General features: G+C 41.5%; 2 protein-coding genes across 7 annotated transcripts in view; one reads left to right on the top strand and one right to left on the bottom strand.

Annotated features, from left to right (window-relative positions):
• Nucleotides 1–1,118, top strand: part of fbxw12 (F-box and WD repeat domain containing 12) — a 67,450-nt gene extending 66,332 nt beyond the window's left edge. For both annotated transcript variants that reach the window (XM_033037195.1, XM_033037194.1), the window contains one exon: nt 842–1,118. In XM_033037195.1, the coding sequence (XP_032893086.1) occupies nt 842–941 (100 nt within the window). In that variant the 3' untranslated portion in view covers nt 942–1,118. The remainder of the gene's footprint in view (nt 1–841) is intronic.
• The window catches only part of LOC116983422, a 96,609-nt gene extending 71,010 nt beyond the window's left edge, over nt 1–25,599 (bottom strand). The window contains exons 1-2 of one of the 5 annotated variants that reach the window (XM_033037188.1): nt 25,470–25,599; nt 11,050–11,214 (exon numbers count right to left, since the gene is read on the bottom strand). The gene's annotated coding sequence lies outside the window, so the exon portion shown is untranslated. Of the gene's footprint in view, nt 1–11,049; nt 11,996–25,469 lie in introns of those variants that run through there. The other 4 variants (XM_033037190.1, XM_033037191.1, XM_033037192.1 and 1 more) reach the window with 4 other exon arrangements.
• Nucleotides 25,600–26,610: the final 1,011 nt, after the last annotated feature.

The following is a 26,610-nucleotide window of genomic DNA, read 5'->3' as shown; positions in this document are numbered from 1 at the left end:
AAAAAAAAAAAAATCATTTCAATTCTACTGAACTATGGAAGGAGGGTATATATATTTGATTTTTTTCGCAAATTCCATGAGAGTGAAATGTATTCTGGATAATCAAAACTTTCGGGTAGAAACATAGAAAATAGGTGCAGGAGTAGGCCATTCAGCCCTTCAAGCCACCACCACCATTCAATATGATCATGGCTGGTCATCCAGAATCAGTACCCCGTTCCTGCTTTCTTCCCATATCCCTTGATTTTGTTAGGCCCAAGAGCTCTATCTAAATCTCTCTTGAAAACATCCAGTGAATTGGCCTCAACTGCCTTCTGTGGCAGAGAGGGATTGGTAACTTTGCTGTCAGCCTCCCTTGCAACTCTGGATGAAAAAGGTTTTTCTCATTTAAGTCCGAAATGCCCTACCCCTTATTCTTACACTGTGACCCCTGGTTCTGGACTCCAACATCCAGAACATTATTCCTGCATCTAGCCTGTCCAATCCCTGAAGAATGTTATGTTTCTATAAGATCCCCTCTCATCCATTTAAATTCCAGTGAATACAAGCCCAGTCGATCATATATCTTTCATCATATGTCAGTCCCACCATCCCAGGAATTAATCTGGTGAACCTACACTGCATGCCCTCAATAGCAAGAATATCCTTTCTCAAATCTCAAGTGAGTAGTGATTTGGGAATTCTGTAAGGACAAATTTCCAATACTTGAACAGCCATAACATGTTGAATTATCCTATGACAAACAACAAACTGGAGGGAATCAAATAATTAATTTGTAATAGTTTCTATAAAAAAACATCTGATACTATGAAACCTCAAGATATTAACTTACTTTTCACAGGGGTTTTACGAATGTTGTCTTTGACCATGGAAGCATTGTGGGTTCTGTTCAAGCACATGATGGAAAAGATGTTCTAAAAGCGTACAACTTCAACGTGTAAGATACTCTTCTATCTCAAAGCCTTGCTGCACTCTGTATAGTGTGGCATCATTTAGTATTTTTATTCGTTCGCAAAGTAACTGATGCAGGATCACTACAAAATCAAATTGTTACCTTGTAAAATGTGCAAAACGGCTCCATTCCACTAGATGTGTACATTATTACCTGAGGTTTTTGTGTAACATGAAGTGTCATTCTTTTCCTTTGTCTCTTCCTTATTCCAAATGTTCTATCTCTAACCTAATTGGTTTATTTTCTCACCCCATAAATCGCATTGGTGATTGGTTTTAAAAAGCAAATCAGCACGCACAGATGTAAAGATTGAGACTTGAAAGCAAGTTAGAATATGCCTTGAACAGTTTCTTGAGACGATGTAATGAACAAGACCAGAAGCAATCAGAATGTGGTCAAGTCCAGAGTAACCAAAGGCTAGAATTTCAATGGACGAGTTGGTAATGGTAGTTTCTTAGTATAATCTGTCCAATACAGTGGAAAACATTATTTTTAGCCAGTTAAATTGTGCCACACATGAAGTGAGCTAATAATGGATCTGGACAGCATTGTAGAATGGGTAATAAATGGTTTAATTATTGAAGAAGCCAGTGAATGAATGAAAAAGCTGGGCTGCATCATGCACTACAGTTGTGAATCATATGGCCTAGTGTCTGATTTTCTGACCATCCAGCTGGATAGGATCATGGCCTCTGTGACTGTAATCTCACCTACTTTTCACCCATTCCCTCAGCAAGAATCGATCTTAAAAATTAAATGCATTAAATATTCAATAACTCCTTTGGGTGGAAAAATTCATTACTCTCTTTTCGCCCATTTAAGAGTTTCTAGTTCTAGATTCTCCAAGAGGAAGCATACTTTCTACATTCATACAGATAGGAAAAATGACGATGGACAGTTTCCTCACATAACAGTGAATGTGAATAGATGCACCATTCCAGCAAAACCCAGGCCTTATTTTACTGTATGTTTAATATCAATACTCTTCGGATCCTATCTACTTCCAAATTTGAAGAGCTTAATGGGCCTGTCCCACTTATGCAACTAGGAGACTATGCAGTCGCCACATGTTCGCGGGTGGTTGTCAGGTAGTCGCCTTCATGGCCGTGAGAAGTTCCCGCAACATGTTGAAAAATTAGCGGCGACCAGAATGAAGCAGCCATGGGGAGTAGCGAGAATTCTCGTGCCGTAGGTGCAGTGGTAGTGGGTTGCCAAGAGGTCGAAGGTTGTCGTAGGTTGTAGCTGGTGCTGACCAGTGAATTTCATTGGCTCATTGGGGGGAAAAAGCGTAAGCAGTAGTTTTTAGAACCAAGTATAACCGACCGGTTATGTTAATGTCCGCTGAGCTTCACAGCTGTGTATCTCTGGCTTCTTAAAAGTTGTCTCCACTCCTTCTCCCCCCCTCCTTTAAAGGACTTACGTGACCTTTCCTGTACACTGTGCTTTCACCGTCTTAATTACAGCGTCAACCTTCCTGTTCATCGTGGTGTGTGTCTGTATCACCTTGGCTTTGCACCGTGTGAATTTCACTCAGACAGCGCTCCACCCGCTTGCCCTGTCCCCCGCCTGCATAACGAGCCGGTGAAGGAAGCGATATGTGTGTGTGTGTTCCACTCTTCCAGTTGCCAGTTTTTCAGGCTACTGCTGGCGACTTATCAGTCGCCTGAAAAATCGCCTAAGTGGGACAGGCCCATCCGTCACTTTTTGAAGTGCAACTCTTTTAAATCATTAACTGTGGTCCACGTGGCACAGATACCCAGCTATTTTTAACTGCGTTCTTCCAAACAAGCATAAAATACATTCCTGCGAGTTAAGCAACCCAGTTCAACTGAAACATTGCTAATGTAAATACACCATACTTTACAAAATAATCAAATTTTGCAAGAAAAGTTTATTAAAATTTACAAGCACCTAGACAAAATAAAATATTTTCAAATGTTGCACATATAATTTCCTACCATCAATATTTGGTGAAGGAGTAATTAATTAATTTAGCAAAATCAGAAAACTATTATAAATGCTGTGTTATTTACATGAATCCAACATCAGCTTTATAAAGTTATCATGTGTTGATCTGTAGAAGGTTAAGATGCTCATTTGTGGTAGTTTGTATGATGCCCTAGGAAAGGCAGCAAGTTGTATAGTTATCTCCTTTGGGCCAAAATCTCTGTCCACAAACTATGCAACCTACTACCTCTACCCAGGAGCTCACCATATATTCCACATCCATCATGTTCATCTTTTCTGCGATGGAAAGTTAATGAAATATTTTAACATAAATATCATATAGTGAAATTATCATTGTTGCCTGTAGGCCACCATCTTGACAATAAAGGCTATCTAATCTAATCTAATCTAAAGGATATCCTTATTTTCTTCAAAATTAAATGTTTGCTGCCATCAAATCAGATTTAAATAAAATTAATGATTTAACAATTCTAGAGCCATTATTAACAAGGCAAAAATACTTTCCCTGCATTTCCAAGCACATTTTTTATCTCTCTACTGAAGCCTCCACATCATTGATGTAAAAGCTTACAAATAAAAATGATCCGATATTTTAGTTTAGCGATACAGCATGGAAAAAGGCACTTTGGCCCACGATCACGTGTACACTAGTTCTATCCTACACACTGGGGACAATTCACAGAAGCCAATTAACATACGAGCCTTCACATCCTTGGAATGTGGGGGGAAGCTGGAACACCAGGAGAAAACCCACGCGGTCATAGGAGAAGGTTCTGGTGCTGTAAGGCAGCAACTCTACCGCAGCACCACCATATGCGCAAATGTTTGTGTGAGTCTTAGCAATAGACTGTTCAACTAGGTTGGCCTACCAATGAGGTCTGATCTTATCTTTCCGTTATCCGTTTTCCAAAGCAGGACTCACTGATCAGTGGCAGGTCATTTCCCTGCTCATTCACTCAAACCAAGCAGTATTGAAGCCAACGGCAATATATTTATACCACCATCTTGACAGAGGTAGATAAATAGGGTTGGATTAGAAATGTGCTGGGATCTGTTAACTTTTCTAATCAGAGCAGCTGCAGTGTTAGATGGATAATTCACTGAGCAAGCCAACATGTGCCAAGTCATCCAAATGCATTCTAAAGGTATAAATGAGAAAAGAAATCAATATTAATGTAAATGAAAATTAAAGCGGCTTCAAACAATAAAACCATATAAAAATAGTCTTGGTTTCTTGGTCCTCCAAAATATTCCAAATGGAATTTAAACTGGAGGTTGTACCCCATCTCCCCCCACAAACGCTCCCACCGACCACCGTGCCGCGACTACACCACACACGCAGCACGCACAACCCGCGAGAGCCCCTCTTACGAGCCCAAAACCACACCCAAAACGACTCTCAACCAAAAACTGCCTACTCACTCCGCCCATTCCCCTACCCTCTTCCAACCACACCTACCTCCTCCCCATCTTCCCACTTACCACTTACACCACCACCCCTCTCACCCCCCACTCTTCCCTACCCTCTGGCCCTCTCCACATCCCCTACCACTCCCTCTACCTTCCACTTCTCTCCCCCCTCCCCCTCCCACTCTCCCTCCCCACTCTCTCCCCCCAGACATCTCACAGACATGGGCAAACAACAAATTTGGTATAGTTTTCACAGGTTTATGGTCATAGAGTCAATCCATACGGAAACGTCGGCCCAACTTGCCCATGCCGACCAGCGTGCCTCATCTACACGACTCCTATCTCTCTAAAGCTTTCCTATCCATATACCTGTCCAAATGTTTTTTTAAATGTAATAGTCTCGGTTCAATTACCTTCTCTGGCAGTTCATTCCATACATGCACAGCCTTCTGTTACTCCTATCAAATCTTTCCCTTACACCTTAAACCTTTGTCCTCTAGTTCTTGATTCTTGTATAGCTGTAACGTAACATCCTAAGTTCTATACTCCAAACCCTGAATGATGAAGGCCAATGTACTGAAAGCCTTCTTGACCACCTTATCTTCCTGCAATGACACTTTAGAGGAACTATGTACCTGCACTCCTAGATCCTTCTGCTCTACGACACTCTTCAGCGCCCTGCCATATATTGTGAAGGTCCTGCCCTGGTTAGACTTCACAAAATGCAACACCTCACCATTATCCATTTATCTGTACACTTGCCCAACTGCTCAAGATCCTGCTTTGATAACCATCTTCACTATCTACAATACCACCCACTTTAGTGTCATCTGCAAACTTACTAATCATACCTTTTGTTATCTTCCAAATCATTGATCTCAACCACAAACAACAATGGGCCCAGCACCAATCCTTGAGGCACACCACTAGTCACAAGCCTCTGCTTCCATCTCTGCACCATCTGCTTCCATCCATGAAGCCAATTTTCTATCCAGGTAGCTGGCTCTCCCTGGATCATGTAATCTGCCCTTCCAGAGCAGCCAACCATGCGGAACCTTGTCAAATGCCTTACTGCAATCCATAACGATAATGTCTCCAGCTCTGTCCTCAACCACCTTTTTGGCTACATCTTCAAAAATGCAATCAGATTTAAGAGACACGATCACCCATGTACAAAACCGTGCTGACTATCCCTAATCACCCCTTGTCTATCTAAATGTATATATATCTTATCCCTCAGAATATTCTTTAGTAACTTTCCAATCACAGATGTTAGTCCCACTGGCCTATAGTTCCCAGGCTTTTTCTTGTAACCCTTCTTAAATGCATTTGACACTCTTCAGTCTTCTGGCATTTCACTCATATTTAATGATGTCTTGTATATCTCAGCCAGGGTACCTGCAATTTCTTCTCTAGCTCCCCACAGTGTCCTTGGGTATATCAAATCAGGCCTGGCAAAGTTGTCTACCTTCATATGCGTTAGGACCGTCAGCAGCTATACTACCGACTGCCATCAAGACACTTCCATTGACTGCCCCAAGTTTCCCAGTCTTCATGTCTTTCTCCACAGTCAAAACAGAAGAGGAATACGCATTGAGGAACTTCTCTACCTCCACCACCAAAGAGATGACCGCTTTGAATCCCTATTCTCTAACTGGTTACCCCTTTTCTCTTACTATACATAACATCTCCTTGGATTTCCCTTCAAATTATCTTTACCCTTTTTGCTCTCCTGATTTCCTTCTTTAGCATGCTCCCCAGTTCCCGAAACTCCAGGGATACACTCGATCCCAGCTGCCTGCCCCATGCCTCCTTTTTCTTGACCAAAGCCTCAAAACCCCAAAAGTACCCTTTGGATAAATAGTCATCAAAAATATGTCTGTGAAAATGTTATTAGTTGAAATCAAGGATTGTTACAATATATAAAGAATTGTATTGCATTCAAACATTAAAGATTATAATTATTAATAATTTTGTATTAATTTATTATTTTAAATCCACAATGAACACTTGGCATGAAATTTAAACCCAAGGAACTTTGTAATTGCTTGGAATAAGTACCTCATGAGACTGGTGAAAAAACAATGCTGTAAGCCATACTCTCTCAAATGATGTTATCTACCAACGTCTACTGAATAACACGAAGATATTCTGCTGCCTTGTGAAAGACAGTAGATTGTATAGTTATCTCCCAGTGTGGGTGTGACCCTAAAACTATACAACCTACTACCTCATCGCAAAGTGCAAATTCTACTTCTGATGCATTATTTTAATACAATACTGCGAGGTGGCAGGTAAAATTATTTATACGTGCCATAATCAGAAAAATCAAATTTGAACATGTATAGTTAAATTAGACATATTTGCATAATTCTAGTTAAATACACATACAAAAATGTAGCAAAGCAACATGATTATTTGCTATGATCGATTACATGAAGCTAGGGAATTGATTATACACTGCTTATTAACCTGGGCATAATGGATAATCAATGGATGCTGGAAACATGAATATTGGAAATAGTTCACAATCACAGTAAAAGGTTGTAATTGTTTAGTTATTTTGCCTAAAAGTATAATTAAATTTAACAATTATAGCAAAATACTTACCATAATATGATTATTACTTTGAAATGAAAGCACCAAAAACATTATTCACTAGCCAAATTAAGTGTAAAACTTTGCCAAAAAATACAAATAATTCTTTTCAAAATCCCCATGCTAGTGTTTGTATCGCATGCTAAAACAGAAAGGAGTAAGTCTTATTGTGCAACCTTACCTAAAACTGATAACTAATTACAAATGTCTCAAAACTTTTTTTATGTTGGAAATTTTAAGTTGTGTACATAAAATATTCCAACATAAAAAAAGTTTTGAGACATTTTAATCTATTGTAATGCTAATTAGGTTAGATATTTTTGTATTAAAATTAAACTAACCCGACTAGACTCCCGGCAAATTACCACCATTTAAGTATAGATCATTTAAGTTATCACTTGGCTCTCGTTTCCCGACTCTAGTCCGAAGAAGAGTCTTGACCCGAAAAATCACCCATTACTTCTCTCCAGAGATGCTGCCTGTCCCCGAGTTACTCCAGCAATTTGTGTCTATCTTCAGTTTATACCAGCATCGGCAGATCCGTCCTACACATTTACGTTATCACCTTACCCATGAAGATCTGACAATAGCATGATTTCACTCCAGTCAGTGAGGCACTCAAGATGTAGAAGCTACTGTAATCAACGTTTGTCCTGTTTTCAATTATTATTGAACTTGAAAGGCAATTGTAAAATATTAACTTAAAGGTGTTTTCCATAAAACCATGGTAACAATTCATTACCAACCAGGCACCTACTTTTTACAGTACAGTGACAAACTTTGCATTATAACAGAAAACAAATAACATAACACCATCTCATTAATACAGGTAACAAAAAATAATTAAATTGGAAAGTAGGTACCTAACATAACTAAATAGCTAAGTTGCAAATGCAAATAGAAAAAAAATCACATGTGGTTAAAGTGCACATTGTCAGATTTTATTAAAGGCCATTTTAGTTTCACCATGTAGAAATTACAGCCCTGTTTATACAGTCCCCCCCATTTAAGGGCACCATAATGTTTGGGACACATGGCTTCACATGTGTTTGTAATTGCTCAGGTGTGTTTAATTGCCTCCTTAATGTAGGTATAAGAGAGCTCTCAGCATCTAGTCTTTCCTCCAGTCTTTCCATTACCTTTGGAAATGTTTATTGCTGTTTATCAACATGAGGACCAAGTTGTGCCAATGAAAGTCAAAGAAGCCATTATGAGACTGAGAAACAAGAATACAACTGTTAGAGACATCATTAAGAGCCAAACCTTAGGCTTACCAAAATCAACTGTTTGGAACATCATTAAGAAGAAAGAGAGCACTGGTGAGCTTACTAATCGCAAAGGGACTGGCAGGCCAAGGAAGACATCCACAGCTGATGACAGAAGAATTCTCTCTATATAATAAAGAAAAATCCCTAAACACCTGTCCGACAGATCAGAAACTCTTCAGGAGACAGGTGTGGATTTAGGTGTGGATTTGTCAATGACAGTCTGCAGAAGACTTCATGAACAGAAATACAGAGACAACACTGCAAGATGCAAACCACAGGTAAGCCTCCAAACTAGGATGGCCAGGTTAGTTTGCCAAGAAGTACTGTATTTCCCAGCAATGAAGATGCACCTGCGTTGAAGATGCACCCCCATTTTGAGTTGCAAACTTTAGAAAAAAAGCTCAAGGGTTTGGTTTAGTTGTGTAGACAGGATCAGGAGTTTTCTGCAGATTCCAGGTCGCCTGCGAGCCCCAGGACTAGCTGCAGTTACCAAGTCACTTGTTAGTCCCGGGATTAACTGCAGTTCCCAGATCGCCTGCCCTGGGACTGGCATTAGCGCCCAGGTCCTCTGCAAACCCCGGGACTAGCTGCAGTTCACAAGTCGCCTGCGAACCCCAAGACTAGCTGCAGTTCCCAGGTCGCCTGCGAGCCCCAGGACTAGCTGCAGTTCCGCTGTCCGGTCCCGGCGGCTGCTCGCAGTCACCTGCACTACTGAGTTGCTGGCATGATCCCCGACCCCCTCCTTCTCAATACTCCTGCCCTCCCCGCAACTATACCCCTGGCGGCCCAGCCGTGCTGACCTGGGTCAGACTCCCCACACACTGTGGAAGGAGCTCTCCCCCCCCTGTCCACAGCGGTGCTGTCCTTTTACAGCCTCTGTACTGAGGGATAGCCAAGTCTTTATTAAAATCTGACAATGTGAGCTTTAACCCAGAGCTGCCAAGTTTTGTCAGTACATTTCAGTGTTCTAGTACCTGAAAACCAGTATTTTGCTGAGGCCATCTGTATTTTTACACGGTGCCATTTTGCTGACATTTTTTTTTTTAATGTGCAGTCATACCCATGTAAGAGTACAAGCATGCATAACCTAGCTACCAATTGACATATATTCTACGCACCCTACTTGACAGTGCATCATTCATTGCCATCTCTTTGTATACTGCTGTTTGAATGGCTGCTTCCTGGTTTTAGCACCAGATGATGATGTAGAAGTCATTTTGGAAGCCTCCCTCTCCCTCCCTCCTTCTTCTCTCCCCTTCCTCTCCCTCCCTCCCCCCCCCTCCCTCTCTCCCTCCCCCCCTCTCTCATCCTCCCTCCTTTTTTTCTCCCTCTTATTCCCTCCCTCCCTCCCTCCCCTCTCCATTCTCTCCCTCGCTCCACCCCTCCCTCTCTCCCTCTTGAGCACACCTACCATTCAAGGCCAATCCCAACGTAACTGTAATCCCACTGGTAACCTTTCACCACTAGGCTTATCCAGAACTCTACCACTGCCTGAAAAATAATCAAAGGCTCAAAGAGAATTCCAAAGACTCATTGTTATACGAGAATTTTCCTGAACAGTCTGTGACCCATAGCCCATAGCGATCCAGCCGGAAGCGCTATATTAAGAACCCACAGCGCTATAGCTGACAGCTCTTCGTTTAAATTCCCATGCGTTAAACTGACAGCGCTTTGTTTAAACCTGGAGCGGGACAGGCAGCAATTCCGGGGAGAAGGAATAGGTGACGTTTCTGGTCGAGACCCTTCTTCGGACCGAATTGAACTCCGTATTTAACAACACAAAATCGTACATCAGTTTTCTTTTTGCATTTCTGTACAAAATCCGGAAAATCCGTACTACTTGGCAGCTCTGTTAACCACATGTAATTTTTTCTATTACAAATCTCAAATTGTGGAGTACAGAGGCGAATAAATAAATGATGGGTCTTTGTCCCTAACATTATGGAGAGCACTGTATGAAGTCGATACATTTTTACACAAAACTACATGGTCAATGAAGATCTATAAAGAAGAAGCCCTCTTTCATTGAATAAGAGAAATAATACATTACCTTACTGGCTGAGCTTTTTCACGATTCTTAAATAAATTGATTTATGTGGGGAAATATATCAAAAACAGTTGATTAAACACAATTCCACCTCAAACTGTAGTTTTTATCTTTTAAAGTGATAAAATCACAAAAACAGGTAAAAGTATAATATATTAAGGGCAAACAATGCAAACTGTAATTTATATTTAGATTCCATAAATTGTATTTGTAAAATTAACTGAGAGTTTAGCGAAAAGGATCCGTGCAGAAACTAATACAATTTAGAATAAAAGCTGGCAGATTAACATTGTGCAAGATCAGTCATGTCAATGAACAGCCATGTTTGTTTTGCGTGCAGTTTTCAAGTCTTCTCTACTTCTAATTCATATGCTGTTCAATATGGTTTTAACTTCAATATGGCTTTCATTTTAAAAGTTTAAATTAAAATTTTTGAATATCTGAGCATTAAGAACGTGTTATTAGTATTTTCAAATGCACATCTGCATTGCAGTATTGTCCCTGGATAGATCACAACCATTCACTCGCCATTTAAAAAAAATATATATACAGCCATCTGAATAACAAATGACTTTGTTATTTTAAGTCTTGACAGTTACTCTATTTTAAGTAACCTTATTAATTTGAATTGTAAAAACATTCAGTCAGCAATTTTTTTAAAGTCCTCATTAGCATGTCACTGGCTTTGTTATTATTTCCCCTTATGAAATTCAAAACATTTAGCAATTTAAGTTATAATATCTAAAATCAAACATCCAAAAACACGTATTTTTCACACCCTTGGTTCAGAAAACAAAGCGACTCACTAAAAACGGAAAAATCGTAACATGACGCTGAATGTTTACTGCCAAAATCTGGATACTTGCCGCACTTCAAACGCAAGCCAAATAGGGACAGGGGATCCTTTCCTTGGCATGATTCACTCTGTAGAACAAAAAGTGAAGCTGTAAGCTTCTTTTGTGGAAAACTGACTGTAAAAAAAGGGAGATGGAGTAGATGTTAAAATTGTTAAGAAAAATCAGCTTTTCCACTGGTTTACATTAAATATTTCACAGGTACAGACAAAATTTGAATAAAAACAATTCCAATATGATATTTTTGCAAACAAAACATACAATTCTTCAAACAACAAGCTTTGATGAACAGACAGACAGCACTTCTGATGCATGCAAACGTCTTTACAAAACTAGCCTCGAATTCATTTGCATTAATATTCAAAAGGGCGCATGTTGTTCCACATCCAATGTGGATGCATATACAAATTTCAAAATTTATAAAAAGCACCAAGTCATCAGATATTTTGTGCCTTCTTACATTAATATTTTCTTTCATGCTGACATACAAACAATGAAATTTACTAAATAGTCTATTTATTGTTTGGTCGCAGCTTGGCTTCTATCCCAGTCTCGCTCATATGCACTCTTTGCACCCCTCTGCCAATAACCTACTCCAAAGAATTTGTTTTAGTACTGAGCACAGATGGGAGCAAGTACTTGGCATGAGCAACGCCCAAATGGATACAAATTAGAAATACACTGGCAGCAACACAAAAACGTGAACCGTTGCAAGGAACTGGCACAGGGCCTTCCTCAGTTTAGCATTTTAGTGGAAGCTGGAATGAGAAAAGGAATCAACAGTCAGCCACTGCAATTCACTTTTGTGTAAAAAAATATTTAGCTTGCTTTTGTTCTAATTAAATGATAAAAATCATTACAAGAATCCAACTACTGTAACTAATGTTATACTATATGGCAGTTTTAATGTGCATAGCTTGTATCCCAACTGTAATAAATAAATATTTTCCATTTTAATGAATACATATAAATGAACATATTTCAAGTTAAAAATATTAATGATTAACAGTAAAAAGCTGCCACAATCCACACTGTTGACTGTGCAAACTATACATTAATTCCATTGACTGCAAATGTCTGAATTTACAGAAATCAGCATTAATCATATTATTTTTGAATTAGAAAAATTATAGTTACTGTACCTGACTAAATCCTGGGCCCATGACATAAAAAATAATTCAGAATCCTGTTACAGGTTGCTATTACTTTTGAGCCCAAAGGTGTATCTTTAGCTGCAAAACCACCTTGCTGACTAACCATGTAACATAACAAAAACCCAGCAGAACTAAGAATTGGAGAAGCAGTCAGCGACAAAAATTTTTTATTTTCAAACAAACATTTCAAGTTATTTAATTATTTTCCAAATGAACTCGCAGACACTCTTCCATAGCAAAGACCCATGAAGCACAAATTGGCAGTACTTCAGTTTTAAGTCGTATCATTGTAATCACTTTCATCTCCACTATATACAAATAATTGTTAACTGGAGCTAAAATGACAGTTCTATGAATGACTATTGCAAATATGGAGCTGCAATTTTTTTTTAAAGCTGCACAAACAGAAAGGTACCAGTTGACAGCAGCAACACCACTGTGAAACTGTATGCACGCGGTTGAGAGAATTTCTTCATTGTACTGTTTCTATAAATATTTTAAAGCATTGCAAGCCCAAAATTAATTTTTCAGTTTCTTAATGATTTCCTCTAGGTTATTGACAAGTAATGAGCCAAGCAGTTCCTTCCCTGAATGCACCTGAATCGCCTATATCAGGAATAATTCTGGAAATAATGAACATTGATTTCAATGTGCACCTACATCAACTAATGCAAAATTAAAATTTCATTAAGTCATTTTAAATCGACGAATTTTATAGTTAATTTCACTATCTCTTACCTCTCCAGATTATTTTTAAATTTGATAATTATGTAATAATTTTCCTTGATCTCCCAGAAAATCAGTTTTTCACTGCAAAATGCAATTAAGGAATAAATACTCGTATAAAACAGAATTTTAACATTTTTTCCAGCAAACACTTTTGAAGCAGATTTTTTTATTTGGAACCTCCACATATATATAAGCAAACTTTAAGCCTTCAAGGAATAAAATAACCTTTTATAAAGCACTAGATAATCTTGCCATATATTTTACTACCAACTTAATGCAAACTGGTGCCCTCACCACAATGACACAAGAAAGAAAACATCGCAAATAGATGCCAATAAATGTAAATTCTCCAAGGGAACCAATTCATTTTACCCGGCATTTATGTCCAAAGCATATTAATGTCCAATAAACCTATATTACATATTAAAGATGAATTTGCTTTGAAATGTTAACTTTCATGTATTTTGACACAAGTGGAACACAAACATTTTCAAATAAAATCTATCTCACATGTAACACACAATATTAAGATGCGTGGCCATGCAATGATTGGAGGAAGAAAGTCACAGATGTTTAGTGAGAGAATTTGTAGAAGTTGGGTCTCAGCACCTGAAGGTTGTGCAAAATATAACAAATGTTATGGAAACGTAGCATGGTCAATGGCAGGAAGGCTTGGGGGAGATATGTGCACATGTGCACAGAAGTTTAGAAAAAAGGTGATTTTTTGTAGTAACAAACATGTAGTTTGCAAACCAATATAGTTCAGTATACATGGAAATAGCTGGACAGGGGATTCAAACAGGGATGAAGGGAACATTCATGAGTAGAGCCAGGATGTTTAGGCACTAAAAGGCTCTGAAATAGGCAGGCAAAAGCAAAATAAAATTACAAAAAGGCATTTATTGACAAAAACGGTATTTATTTCCACCACCAAAATATGGTTTTAAAAATAATAATATAAAGGGCCTGTCCCACTAACGCGACTTTTTCGGCGACGTCATAGGTCGTTGCAGGTCGCCGAAAATTTTCATAATGTTGAAAATCCAGCGGCGACCAGAACAAGGACGACTACTCACGAACATACAGGCTTCACCCTGCGACATGTCTCCAGGGTGTCGCCTGTATGGTCGTGAGTAGCCTCCTCAGTCACCCAAAGAGTCGTAGCGTCTTTCTGGTGGCCACTGAATTTTCAACATGTTGCAAATTTTCGCTGACCTGCAACGACCTATGATAGATGCCGGCAGTCGCCGAATAAGTTGCGTAAGTGGGACAGGCCCTTAAAGGTATACTACACTAAATTACCAAAGTTGCCTGGTTGCACATAATTACTAGTATTTCTTTTCAAATTATCTGGTGATAAACTATGTCATCAGACAGAATATGGCTTGAGAATTAAGGGACAGAAGTTTAGGTGTAACATGAGGGGGAACTTCTTTACTCAGAGAGTGGTGGCTGTGTGGAATGAGCTTCCAGGGAAGGTGGTGGAGGCAGGTTCGTTTTTATCATTTAAAAATAAATTGGATAGTTATATGGACGGGAAAGGAATGGAGGGTTATGGTCTGAGCGCAGGTATATGGGACTAGGGGAGAATACGTGTTCGGCACGGACTAGAAGGGTCGAGATGGCCTGTTTCCGTGCTGTAATTGTTATATGGTTATATAGTTGTGAAAAACCTCTTTCTACCCCAGCTGAGGTCACTGGTGCATATCCGAAACCAGCTAGAGACTCTATATTCATGTCGATATCTTGTGCATTACAACGACCTTTGAGAGCTTTAGCTATGTTTTCTATTTCTTTTAGATCTTTGTTAGCTAAAATCACTCTCACATTTTCGTTGTACGTCTTTACCTACATCGCCAGGAATTTTACGAATATCGTTCACTAATGTTTCGCCACGTTTCTCAAGGGAAGTGATAACTTGTGGGAAGTTTGCAAAATTGGATGCAATAAACAAGATCGCAGTGGAGGGACTTTTTCTGCATGATTTCACTGACGATCCTGATTGCAGCAGAATCTTCTTTTTCAAAACAGTTGATGATTTATTTTATCTTTTCAAAATTTGTAGCATAGTAGAGTACAGCAGAGAGCCGTTTACCCCACCTAGTCAAAACGTGCTGAGGAGGTAGTGGAATCTCGTGTGCTATTTCCTTGCACAACTGCACACGTGACGGTACTTTAAAGAGGAAAACTTTCTTGACATTGCCTAGGCGATCGACATTTGGAAACAAGCTACGTCTTTGCTTGGCAATTTTATGAAGTCCTTGAGCTAAGCATGTCAAATGCAACATTTTGGGGAATAAAACTTTATGTCACAAACAGAAGTACATTCTCGTCTTTTATACCTTCTGGCCAAAGTACAACAAATGAATATGTAAACAACTGAACAATAGTTGAGCTGTTTGACTTCTCCAATACTTCTGATGTCAACAAATACTCCTTTGATGGTTGACCTGCCTCCAGTGTACCGATGACCACATTGGCAACATATCTCCCCACAGCATCGGTTGTCTCGCCTGTTGGGATCCATATTTTGTTGCATGCAACTTAATCTCTAATTTTCTGCACAAGAATGTTGAAGTTGGTGTCAACATAATTTTTCCATAATGACTCGCTTGGTATATGTTCCTCTGTGTATTTCTCTAAAAAATCTCTGAGATTTGTTTTCCAATTTCCACAGTGGAATTCCAGCATCAATGAATGCCTTGCACAGATCACTCGAAAACTCAAATTTGCAACTGGTGCCAGCAGTAAATGTAGTGAGGAGACAAGCTTGGGTATTTTGCTTGGATAGTCTACACCCCAATGGTATCAACATTGACTTCTCTAATTTTAGATAGCCCTGGTCTTCTCCCTCCTCCCCCTCCCAGCTCTCCTTCTAGTCCAAATGTCTTTGCCTCTTCCTTTCTTTTTCCCGCCCCCACCCCCACACCCCACACATCAGTCTGAAGAAGTCTCGACCCGAAACGTTGCCTATTCCTTCTCTCCATAAATGCTGCCTCACCCGCTGTTTCTACAGCATTTATTTGTCTACCTTTGATTTTTCCAGCATCTGCAGTTCTTTCTTAAATAGATCTTGGAGAAAACTGAACCAGCGGGCAGCGGCACGAACGAATGAACGACCGACGGTGGCGCCCCCCGTTTTGCCCCGGTGGTGGAAGTTTTCTTGTAAGTTATACTATGTTAACACGTTAATAATAACATTAATATTAACGTGTTAACATAGGAAACGTCATTGTAATCACAGTACAACTAGAGAAAATAGCACAACCTTTTAGCAGAATGGCAAAAAAAGGCTGGTTTAGGCACTCGATCGAGAAAAAGGCATTATCCTGGTGAAATAATCAAAAAAGGCATAAAAAAGCACATGGCAAAATCCTGGTTCTAGTCATGAGTTGAAATCAAAAGAACCTGCCAAATCATATATACATTTATGTACATACACATGTATATATTTACATTTATAAACATTTACTTACAGCATTAATTACATATTTTAAAGAGATGTTTCAGTTTACAAGATGAAAACATCACATCTTAATGAATGTTACAACCTAGCACTATAATATGCATTGGAATATAACAGTCAAGTATATGACCCAGGCGACAATTAGCAAAAAATGGGGAACGTAAAATCATGCATTTAATAGGCAAATAAAATCATTTAAATGACAAGATACTCTTAAATTTTGATGCTCTTAAATAAGATACAATATACAAGGTGTAGTAAGCAATTGGTATGACAAGTCATGTGTTGGTTATTTGTGTACAAGGGGGTTGTAGCTCAAAAGTAAGGAAACTTTGTTGAGCTTGCACTGTGCTTTGTTACACCTATTTGGAAAACCATATACCTTTGGTCTTCATGTCAGCACAAGAGAACCCAGATTAACTTCCTGGGATGAAGGGACGAGCCTTTAAGGGCAAAAAGTGGTCTCAAAAGAAATGTATGATAATGTTGGAGGGTGGATGTTGAGACACTGTTTGCTCCAGCTGAAGAAAGTATAACTGGGAATGGGTGGGGATGGTGCAGGAAATATCTCATAATAAAGGGTCAGTCTTTCAGGACTAAAATGAGGAAAAATATTCCAGGCAGGACTTAGAAATATTGGGAATCCATGTGGTTACAAATTTGTTTCTTATATTCTTGCTACTTCACCCTCCTAACACAAACATTCTGAAAGTCACATTTGATATTCTGCTCCAGTTTCAGAAACAGTTCTAAACAAAATACACAAATAATGCACGCAGAGAATTATCTGAAAGCCGAACACAATTTTTACTACTTCTTGTTTGGTGCGACATAATGGCACAGTGGTCATGTTGCTGCCTTACCACGCCAGAGACCTGGGTTCTTTCCCAACTGTACTGCCTGTATGGAGTTTGTACGTTCTCCCTGTGACCGTGTGGGTTTTCTCCGAGTGCTCCGGTTTCCTCCTGCGCTCCGAATACATACATTTTTGTAGGTTACTTGGCTTCTATAAAGTGTAAATTGTCCCTAGTGTGTAGGATAGTGCTAGTGTGCGGCATGATCGCTGGTTGGTGCGGACTTCGTGGGCCGAAGGGTGTTTCCACACTGTATCCCTAAATTTGAAGGTCTTCTGGTGAATATAAACTCATGGAAATTTAAATTGTGCATGATTCAACACAATAATTACATTTTATCCACAATAATTTGTGCACCAATTAAGTGTGAGATTAAAAAAACTGACTGCTTTATTGATCTGATTAATTCAAAGATAAAACTATTTATCTTATACTGCTGAATTTAAACTAAACATTGACAATCTAAATTGAGGGAAATTTAAGACACAGGTACTTTTGCTATTATGCAATAGTTGCATTCCTAAGAAACCTAGCATTATAGGAAATCGCACTATAGAAACAATTATGACAAAGGCGGAAATGGCCTTAGGGGCTAGAGCAGGGGTGGGGAACCTTTTCATGTTGGAATGCCGCATTGTTAGCTGTAATCTAACAAGGCCGCTTCCAAGAAACTTCAATTAGATATAGTTCAAAATGTACATTACTTTGTTAAAATAGCCCTCATGACTTACTAATGATTTAATTGTGGCCGTCAGTCGGGAGGGTTATTTTGTTGAATCTTCTTTTACTCTTTGGTATTTTAAATACGTTCATTTTAAGATTAAAATAAAAAGAATAAAACACTAACAAAACCATTAATAAAAATAAAAGGATTTGTTCTACAAAATTTGGATTCATTCAAAAGGCTGCACTTAATGGACTAGAAGGCCGCAGGTTCCCCACCCTCGGTTTCAGATTTATAATAACAAAGTTTTTCCACCATTCATTTCAAATATAGGTATTTTTAACAGCTATAAGTGTGTCTTTGCTACTGCCAACTGTCTCTTCCTGAATACCATGGAATTTAACCTTCCACAGCACCTTACCATGCAAAACATTGTCAACTGGACACTGCTATATGTATTTGTGCCCAAGCCAGGTATAACTGTGAATGCTAGTTATATTAAAAGTAGTGTATATTGTAGGAAAGCAGCTATCTGCCAGGAGAATTCAATTGAAGATAGACACAAAAACTCAACGGGACAGGCAGCATCTCTGGAGAGAAGGAATGGGTGACGTTTCGGGTCGAGACCCTTCTTCAAACTAGTCAGGGGAAAAGGAAATGAGAGATATGGACGATGATGTGGAGAGATAAAGAACAATGAATGAAAGATATTTAAAAATGTAACGATGATAAAGGAAACATGCCATTGTTAGCTGTTTGGTACACAAAATTGCTGGGGAAACTCAGCGGGTGCAGCAGCATCTATGGAGCGAAGGAAATAGGCGACGTTTCGGGCCGAAACCCTTCTTCAGACTCAGCTGTTTGTTGGGTGAAAACGAGAAGCTGGTGTGACTTGGGTGGGGGAGGGGTAGAGAGAGAGGGAATGCCGGGGTTATTTGAAGTGAGAGAAATCAATATTCATGCCGCTGGGCTGTAAGCTGCCCAAGTGAAATATGAGATGCTGTTCCTTCAATTTGCGTTTCGCCTCACTCTGACCATGGAGGCGGCCCAGGACAGAAAGGGCAGTGTGGGAATGGGAAGGGGAATTAAAGTGTTTATGTCAGATTGTTGGCAAGAAAGCAACCGTTAAATAATGGCTGCAGGATCTTAAATTTCCATCAGCTGTGTCGACATTTTTCTTGGTAGCATATAAAATTAGATAACCAATTAATATCAAATCCTTATCAATGAGTTGCAAAAACAAATCATTAAATCTCTCAAACTGTGCTATTATTGTAGAATATACAATTATGAATTCTGACCCAAATAGCTCGTTAAAAATTTAGGTTTAGGATTATTATTGCCATGTATTGTCAGGCACAGTGAAAAGCTTTGTTTTGCATGCCATCAAACCAGATTAGTTTATACTATACATAAATACAATGAATAACAGTAAAGCTTTCCACAAATAATGAACAATACACTGGCATAAGCCAAGTGCAGAGTATAATAAATTTAGAACACAAAAACATTATAGACAACTACCCTATCGGAGCCAGAGTGGGAATGAGAAGAATTGAAAGGAGTAAAGGTGGGAGGAGAAATGCGAGAGATTCAGGCAAATTAATTTCAACCCCACCAAGTCCCCACATTTATTTCACTAAATAACATGCACTTAAAATGTCTATTTTTAGTGTACAATTTGGTGACTTTAATAATTTACCATAGCACAAAATAACCAAACCTACTAAATGGATATGGCATAATCAACAATAGCAGGCAAACAGTAACAAAGCCAATAGCTAATCACAGAATCACAATAATACTTTATAGCCAAGTATGTTTTGCAACATACGAGGAATTTAATTTGCCAAGTCAGTCATACAAATAAAAAGCAAAGGAACACACAAAATGCATTTTAACATAAATATCCACCAGTGACTCGACATTCCTCACTGTGATGGAAGGCGAAAAAAAGTTCAAATCTCTTCCCTTCTTTTCTCTCCCGCGGTCCGGGGCCTCGAGCCTTCCGTTGACGGGGCGATCTTGACTCCCGTAGCCGGCGGTCGGGCCCTCCGCATCAGGGCGATCAGCTCCTGTATCAGGGGGGTGTCAGTTCTCCCGCGCCGGCGACCGGACCTCGGGTCAGGGCTGGTCGAGTCTCTGCGCCGTTGGAGCTCCTGACTAGCCTCTCCCGAGACTGCGAGCCCTGGATGGTAAGTCCGCAGGCCGCAGTTGGAGTGATCCCAGGCAACACTCCCTCCCTCCTATCCCCACTCACCTCGCCTTATCCCCCCCACTATCCCTCCTCACCTCCCCTACTCTCCTTCTATTCCCCACCTCTCCCTCCCCGCTCCTCTCCCACTATTCCCCCTACTTCCCCCACTCTCCCTCTTCTTTTCCGCCTCCTCCCACCCTCCCCAATCCCTCCCTCACCTCTCCTTTTCCATACATTGTCACTCCCTCCCTCCATAACTCCTCTCTTCCCTACTCCCCTCCTCCCCTCCTCTCCCTCTATCCCCTCTCCTCCCCCACACTCCCTCCTCACCTCCCCAGGATCTCCTGGTTGCGGCTCCTCCACCTTCTTGCGTGCCCCGCAGGAGCATCAGCCATCGGCGCCCTTAGGGCCAGGCCTCGGATCCTCGGCTCGGAAGCACCAGCAGCTACGGCCGCGCCGGTGTGTGGGTGGGTTGGGGGGGGGGAAGAGCTCGGAGAAAAGATGGGGGAAGATCCATGGGGGAGAGGGGGGTATCACGGGGGAGGGGGGGAAGGAGCCAGCGATGGGGATCAGAGGGGAAGGGGCTGGAGCTGTGTGGGCGTTGCGATGGCGGTGCGTTTGGGACTCACAGCGGGCACTGGACGCTCTCCTCCGCCGGGATCAGACTCTCCACTCTCCATTTAGCGACATCTCCGACTCCGCGCCGGGCCGCTTGGAAAATTGTGTCTGGTTGAAGACCTCCACCGGCCACCCACCCACAGCATCCCTCAGCTCCAGTAGAGACACGATGGCGCAGGAAGGGGCGGACCGTCCCAGGGAGTGACAGGAGACCAATCCGCGCGACGCTGACTGGCAGGAGAGGAGATCTGCGCATGTGCGATATTTACGAATTTTAAACCTCGCTAACTTTTACAATATATTACCGATCGGAACGAAGCTTGGTGCACTCGCAGCACAGGAGAACGGTGAGTGAGCTGACGAAAAATCGTAGCGCTATTCCGTACCGTTTTGCACAAGTAGAAAAACCGCGCAATCCGGAAGAGCACAAGATCAGAGTTTAAGTTATGTACTAGATAGACCAAGTGGGTCCCGTCCCCTCAACGCGGGGTGGGGGGTCCTGCGGCGTCACACACACACACTAACCACCCCCATTATATTATATTATTATTCATTGGCTCCTTTTACCCCACCCCCCACCCTATCCACTCACACATAGCCCCTAACTCGCAGGTGTGGCTAGAGTGGGGGAGGGGTAGAGAGAGCAAGGACAGAGGCAGGCAGAGGGCAGGGGCAGAGGGCAGCAAGAGAGGCAGAGAGCGGCAGCAACCTCCCCACCATGCGCCGACCCGAGCGAGGCAGTGAGCGTGCGACCATCGACCAAAGGACCGTGAGTTGGGCCGCCGCAGTCTTCAGCTATGACCTTTGTTCTTCAGCCGACGGCCCAATTTCATCTCTGGCTGCGTCTTTTGAATAACGGGGGGGGGGGGGAGAAGGAGTGACATCACTCGCAGCGCGAGGAAGAAGGAACGCACACCCATTGTGACATCATCAGCGAAAGACAGCTGTTTTTAAATTAATAGTTTTGTCAGATTTTTGAACATTTTCATGAATAACTCTAGAAATAAAGCATGAAATTTTCAGATGACAATTTTGGTCTCCAGGGGAAAAATGTCTACCGGAATATGTAAACATTTTACCGTTACCGTGTCGTTTTTCTCGTGAAGATGTGATTACACACAAACAAATAAATACACATCCAGATCAGAGTTTGATAAGTATAGAGATAGATAGTAATTGCCTTGCTACAAATCAAAATGAAATGGAAAATATCAAAGGTTCTTTATTATCACATTAAAAGATGTTTTCACCGGTATTTTTCAGTGATATACTGTGATAGGAAAACCAGATTGACACATCGTGGGCACAAACAAGATGAAGACTTTTAGTTATATAGAGATAGTCATACAAGATGAAAACAGGCCCTTCAGATCAACTCATACATGCAGTCCTAGATGCCCCATCCAAGCTAGTCCCAGGTGTTTGTTTCAATGCTAATCTCCATTTCGATATGACAATTTATTGGCGAGATCTTTTTTTTTGGTTTTGATAAACTGCTCTAATAAAAATTAATTAATCTGGCATAGTATGCTAATTTTACTTAACAGTAGAATTCTAAATGATACATAAAAGTAATTAAAAATGGTACATTCATAGTTTCTGTAAAAAAAAAAAAATCACAAATACTACCCGTTTTCAGTTATTCCAAACCTACCTGGTCTGGATATAGTTTGTAATTGCAGTGCCCTCTATAATGTTTGGGAAAAAGACCCATCATTTATTTATTTTCCTCTGTACTCCACAATTTGAGATTTGTAATAGAGGAAAAAAAAAATCACATGTGGTTAAAGTGCACATTGTCAGGTTTTATTAAAGGGTGTTTTTATACATTTTGGTTTCACCATGTAGAAATTACAGCGGTGTTTATACATAGTCCCCCTATTTCAGGGCACCATAATGTTTGGGGCACAGCAATGTCATGTAAATGAAAGTAGTTATGTTTAGAATTTTGTTGCATATCCTTTGCATGCAATGACTACTTGAAGTCGGCGATACATGGACATCACCGGTTGCTGGGTGTCTTCTCTGCTCTGCCAGGCCTGTATTGCACCCATCTTTAGCTTATGCTTGTTTTAGGGGCTAGTCCCCTTCAGTTTTCTCTTCAGCATATAAAAGGCATGCTCAATTGGGTTCAGATTGAGTGATTGACTTAGCCACAACAATTGACCCGTTTTTAGCTTTGAAAAAACCCTTTGTTGCTTTAGCAGTATGTTTGGGATCATGGTGTTGCTGTAGAATGAACCGCCGGCCAATGAGTTTTGAGGCATTTGTTTGAACTTGAGCAGATTGGATGTCTATACACTTCAGAATTCATTATGCTACTACCATCAGCAGTTGTGTCATCAATGAAGATAAGTGGGCCAGTACCTTCAGCAGCCATACATGCCCAGGCCATAACACCCCCACCACCATGTTTCACAGATGAGATGTATGCTTTGGATCTTGGGCAGTTCCTTCTCTCCTCCATATTTTACTCTTGCCATCACTGATATAAGTTAATCTTTGTCTCATCTGTCCACAAGACCTTTTACCCAGAACTGTGGTTGCTTTTTAAAGTATATCTGGGCAAACTGTAATCTGGCCATCCTATTTTTGCAGCTAACCAGTGGTTTGCATCTTGCAGTGTAGCCTCTGTATTTCTGTTCATGAAGGCTTCTGCGGACAGTAATCATTGACAAATCTACACCTGAAGAGTGTTTCTGATCTGTCGGACAGGTGTTTGGGGATTTTTCTTTATTATAGAGAGAATTCTTCCTTCATCAGCTGTGGAAGTCTTCCTTGGCCTGCCAGTCCCTTTGTGATTAGTAATCTCACTCTTTCTTCTTAATGATGTTCCAAATAATTTGGCTGGTGTCTCGAACAGTTTTATTCTTGTATCTCAGTCTCATAATGGCTTCTTTGACTTTCATTGGCACAACTTTGGTCCTAATGTTGATAAACAGCAATTAAAATGTTCAAAGGTGATGGAAAGACTGGAGGAAAGACTAGGTGCTGAGTGCTTTCTTATACCTGCATAAGAACATTATGGTGCCCTGAAATGGAGCGACTATGTATAAACACAGCTGTAATATTTTCGTGGTGAAACCAAAATGTATAAAAATGGCCTTTCATAAAATCTGACTATGTGCACTTTAACCACATGTGATTTTTTCTATTACAAATCTCAAATTGTGGAGTACAGAGGCAAATAAATAAATGATGGGTCTTTGTCCCAAACATTATGGAGGGCGCTGTAAGTATCTAAAGATACAGATTTGTACTTTATTAAGAGAAGCAGGTTTTTTTTTGTTCTCACCTTGTCCACCAATCACTACAATCAATAACCTAGTGGATGGCACATTAGCAACTTAAAAAAAACCCTTACCAGATTTCTAATTATAAAGTAGCTATTTATTCTACCATGTGCAAACATATTTTGCTTCGGCAGCTTACACCACAGCAGTATATTGACTTCTCTAACTTCCAGTGACCCTGGCTTTCCTTCACTCTCCATCCCTCCCCTTTCCTAGGTTCTCCGACCGGTCTGACTGTCCCCTTGTTTAAATTTTCTTCGTATGCTTTGTTGACACCTTCCCCTAGCTAACAATCTCTTCTACATTTTCCTTGATCCTCATTCCCTTTGATGTCTCGTTTTCACATCTTACCTAACATATCTGTGTCTCCCTCTCTAACAGTCAGAAGAGTCTCGACCTGAAACGTCACCCATTCCTTCTCTTCAGAGATGCTGCCTGTCTCGCTGAGTTAGTCCAGCATTTCGTGTCTACCTTAAATTAAATCATGTGCTTGTTATTCTCCTTTACAATCCAAAGTTGTCGCTTCGTAAAGCGCCAAGCAATTGCTCAAGGCCTGTGCCTCAACCTAACTGAGGGCCATGATAGGCGCTGTGCTGGGGCAGTATCGAGGGCGAAACACGTTAATGGAGCAATCACAAAGCAGACAGGGCGACACTCCCGGCGTCATGTTAGGTTGCACACCGTCCATGGACACGCAATGCTGGAGTAACTCAACGGGGCAGGCAGCATCTGTGGAATGAAGGAATGGGTGAGACCCTTCTTCAGATTGAGTCAGGGAGAGGGAGACTAGGAAGGGTAATGTGTGAAAACGACAGACCAACGCAGATGCTGCTAAGAATGGTTCATTGTTAGCTGAGGGGAAGTTGACAAGGAGGAAAACAGTAAAATTAATCAGAAGGGCAGTGAAACTAGTAGAGAACTAGGGTGGGTGGGGGATGGGGAGGGAGAGGGACAGCAATGGGTACTTGGAATTAAATAAATCAATATTCATACTGCTGGCTTGTGAGCTGCCTGTCCAGGTCGGTGAGCGTGACGCCCAACACCGACCCCTCTCCTTCCCCTCTTCCAGCGTCGCCCCGAACCCGACCCCCCTCCCCCTCACTCCCCTCCCCGCCCCCAACTTGTCCCCCCCGAATCCCCTCCCCCGCCACCCCCCCTTCCCCCCCGCCCCCGCTCTCACATTAAACACGCTGCAAGATGTCCATCGCCGCTGCGCCGCTCAGAGTCGGCAGAAACTTTCCGCCCCGCAAAAAAATGGCGACTTTTCTCCACAGAAAGATGTTGACATTTGAGGGGGAGGAGGAGGGGAAAGATGCCCGTTTTGCACCGGAGCTAAAGACGGCGATGATTGAAAGGACGACCTTTGTCTGTTTAGAGTGAAAGCGGCGTGGACTCACCTCAGTCTGACCGCCCGCCCTCGCCTCTCACACACCGCCCGGCGAGCGCCCGCCATCGCCATCGCCATCACCTCAGCCATCCATCGGCTCGGGCCGCCCGCCCTCTATTTGTGGCCGTGGCCGCTGCTGCCGGGTCGCCCGCCCTCTATCCGTGGCCGCTGCCGGGCCGCCCGCCCTCTATCCGTGGCCATGGCCGCTGTTGCCGGGCCGCCCGCCCTCTATCCGTGGCCATGGCCGCTGCTGCCGGGCCGCCCTCTATCCGTGGCCATGGCCGCTGTTGCCGGGCCGCCCGCCCTCTATCCGTGGCCATGGCCGCTGCTGCCGGGCCGCCCTCTATCCGTGGCCGCCGCCGCCGCCTCCGAACGCACGCCCGCCGGCCCGGGCTCCGCAGTACCCGGATGGCAGCCCCAGCCTCCGCCCAGCGGTGACCAAAGTAACCCTTGCCTTCCTTCCCCTCCCACAGGTCAGCGCAGAGATACAGCATGGATACACCCGGCTTTACCACAGGAGGTCAAGTCAGTGGATATTTTTAAGGCAGAGAGAGAGAGATAGATAGATAGATAGATAGATAGATTCTTAATTAGTACAGATGCCACAGGTTATGGGGAGAAGGCAAGAGAATGGGGTTAGGAGGGAGAGATACATCAGCCATGATTGCCCAAATTCGGCTCCTATCCTAGCAATGTTACAAAATGTTGAGATTTAAAAAATAAAGTCTGCGATTTATCCTATAAGATAAAGCATAAAAAGAAGTTTAATTTGACACCGAATTCACTTTCATATCTTCAGTATTTAAAAAGTTATGGCCATTTTCATACTCGGAAATTAGCATCTTGTTCCCTACTGCTTTTCCATTGATTTAACTCAAAAGCTGTGATTGAGGACATTCAAAAGCCCATAACTTTCTTAAAAATTAAGAGAACTGAATGAAATTTTCAGTTATTATAGATTGAAGCATTCTGAAACATAGAAACATGGAAAATAGGTGCAGGAGTAGGCCATTCGGCCCTTAGAGCCTGCACCGCCATTCAATATGATCATGGCTGATCTTCCAACTCAGTATCCTGTACCTGCCTTCTCTCCATACCCCGATACCTTTAGCCACAGGGATCACATCTAACTCCCTCTTAAATATAGCCAA

The sequence above is a fragment of the Amblyraja radiata genome, chromosome 18 (genome assembly GCF_010909765.2).
Source record: "Amblyraja radiata isolate CabotCenter1 chromosome 18, sAmbRad1.1.pri, whole genome shotgun sequence".
In the NCBI taxonomy this organism is placed as follows: Eukaryota; Metazoa; Chordata; class Chondrichthyes; order Rajiformes; family Rajidae; genus Amblyraja; species Amblyraja radiata.
Note: the sequence above shows the minus strand (reverse complement) of the source record. Positions and strands in the feature narration are given on the sequence as shown.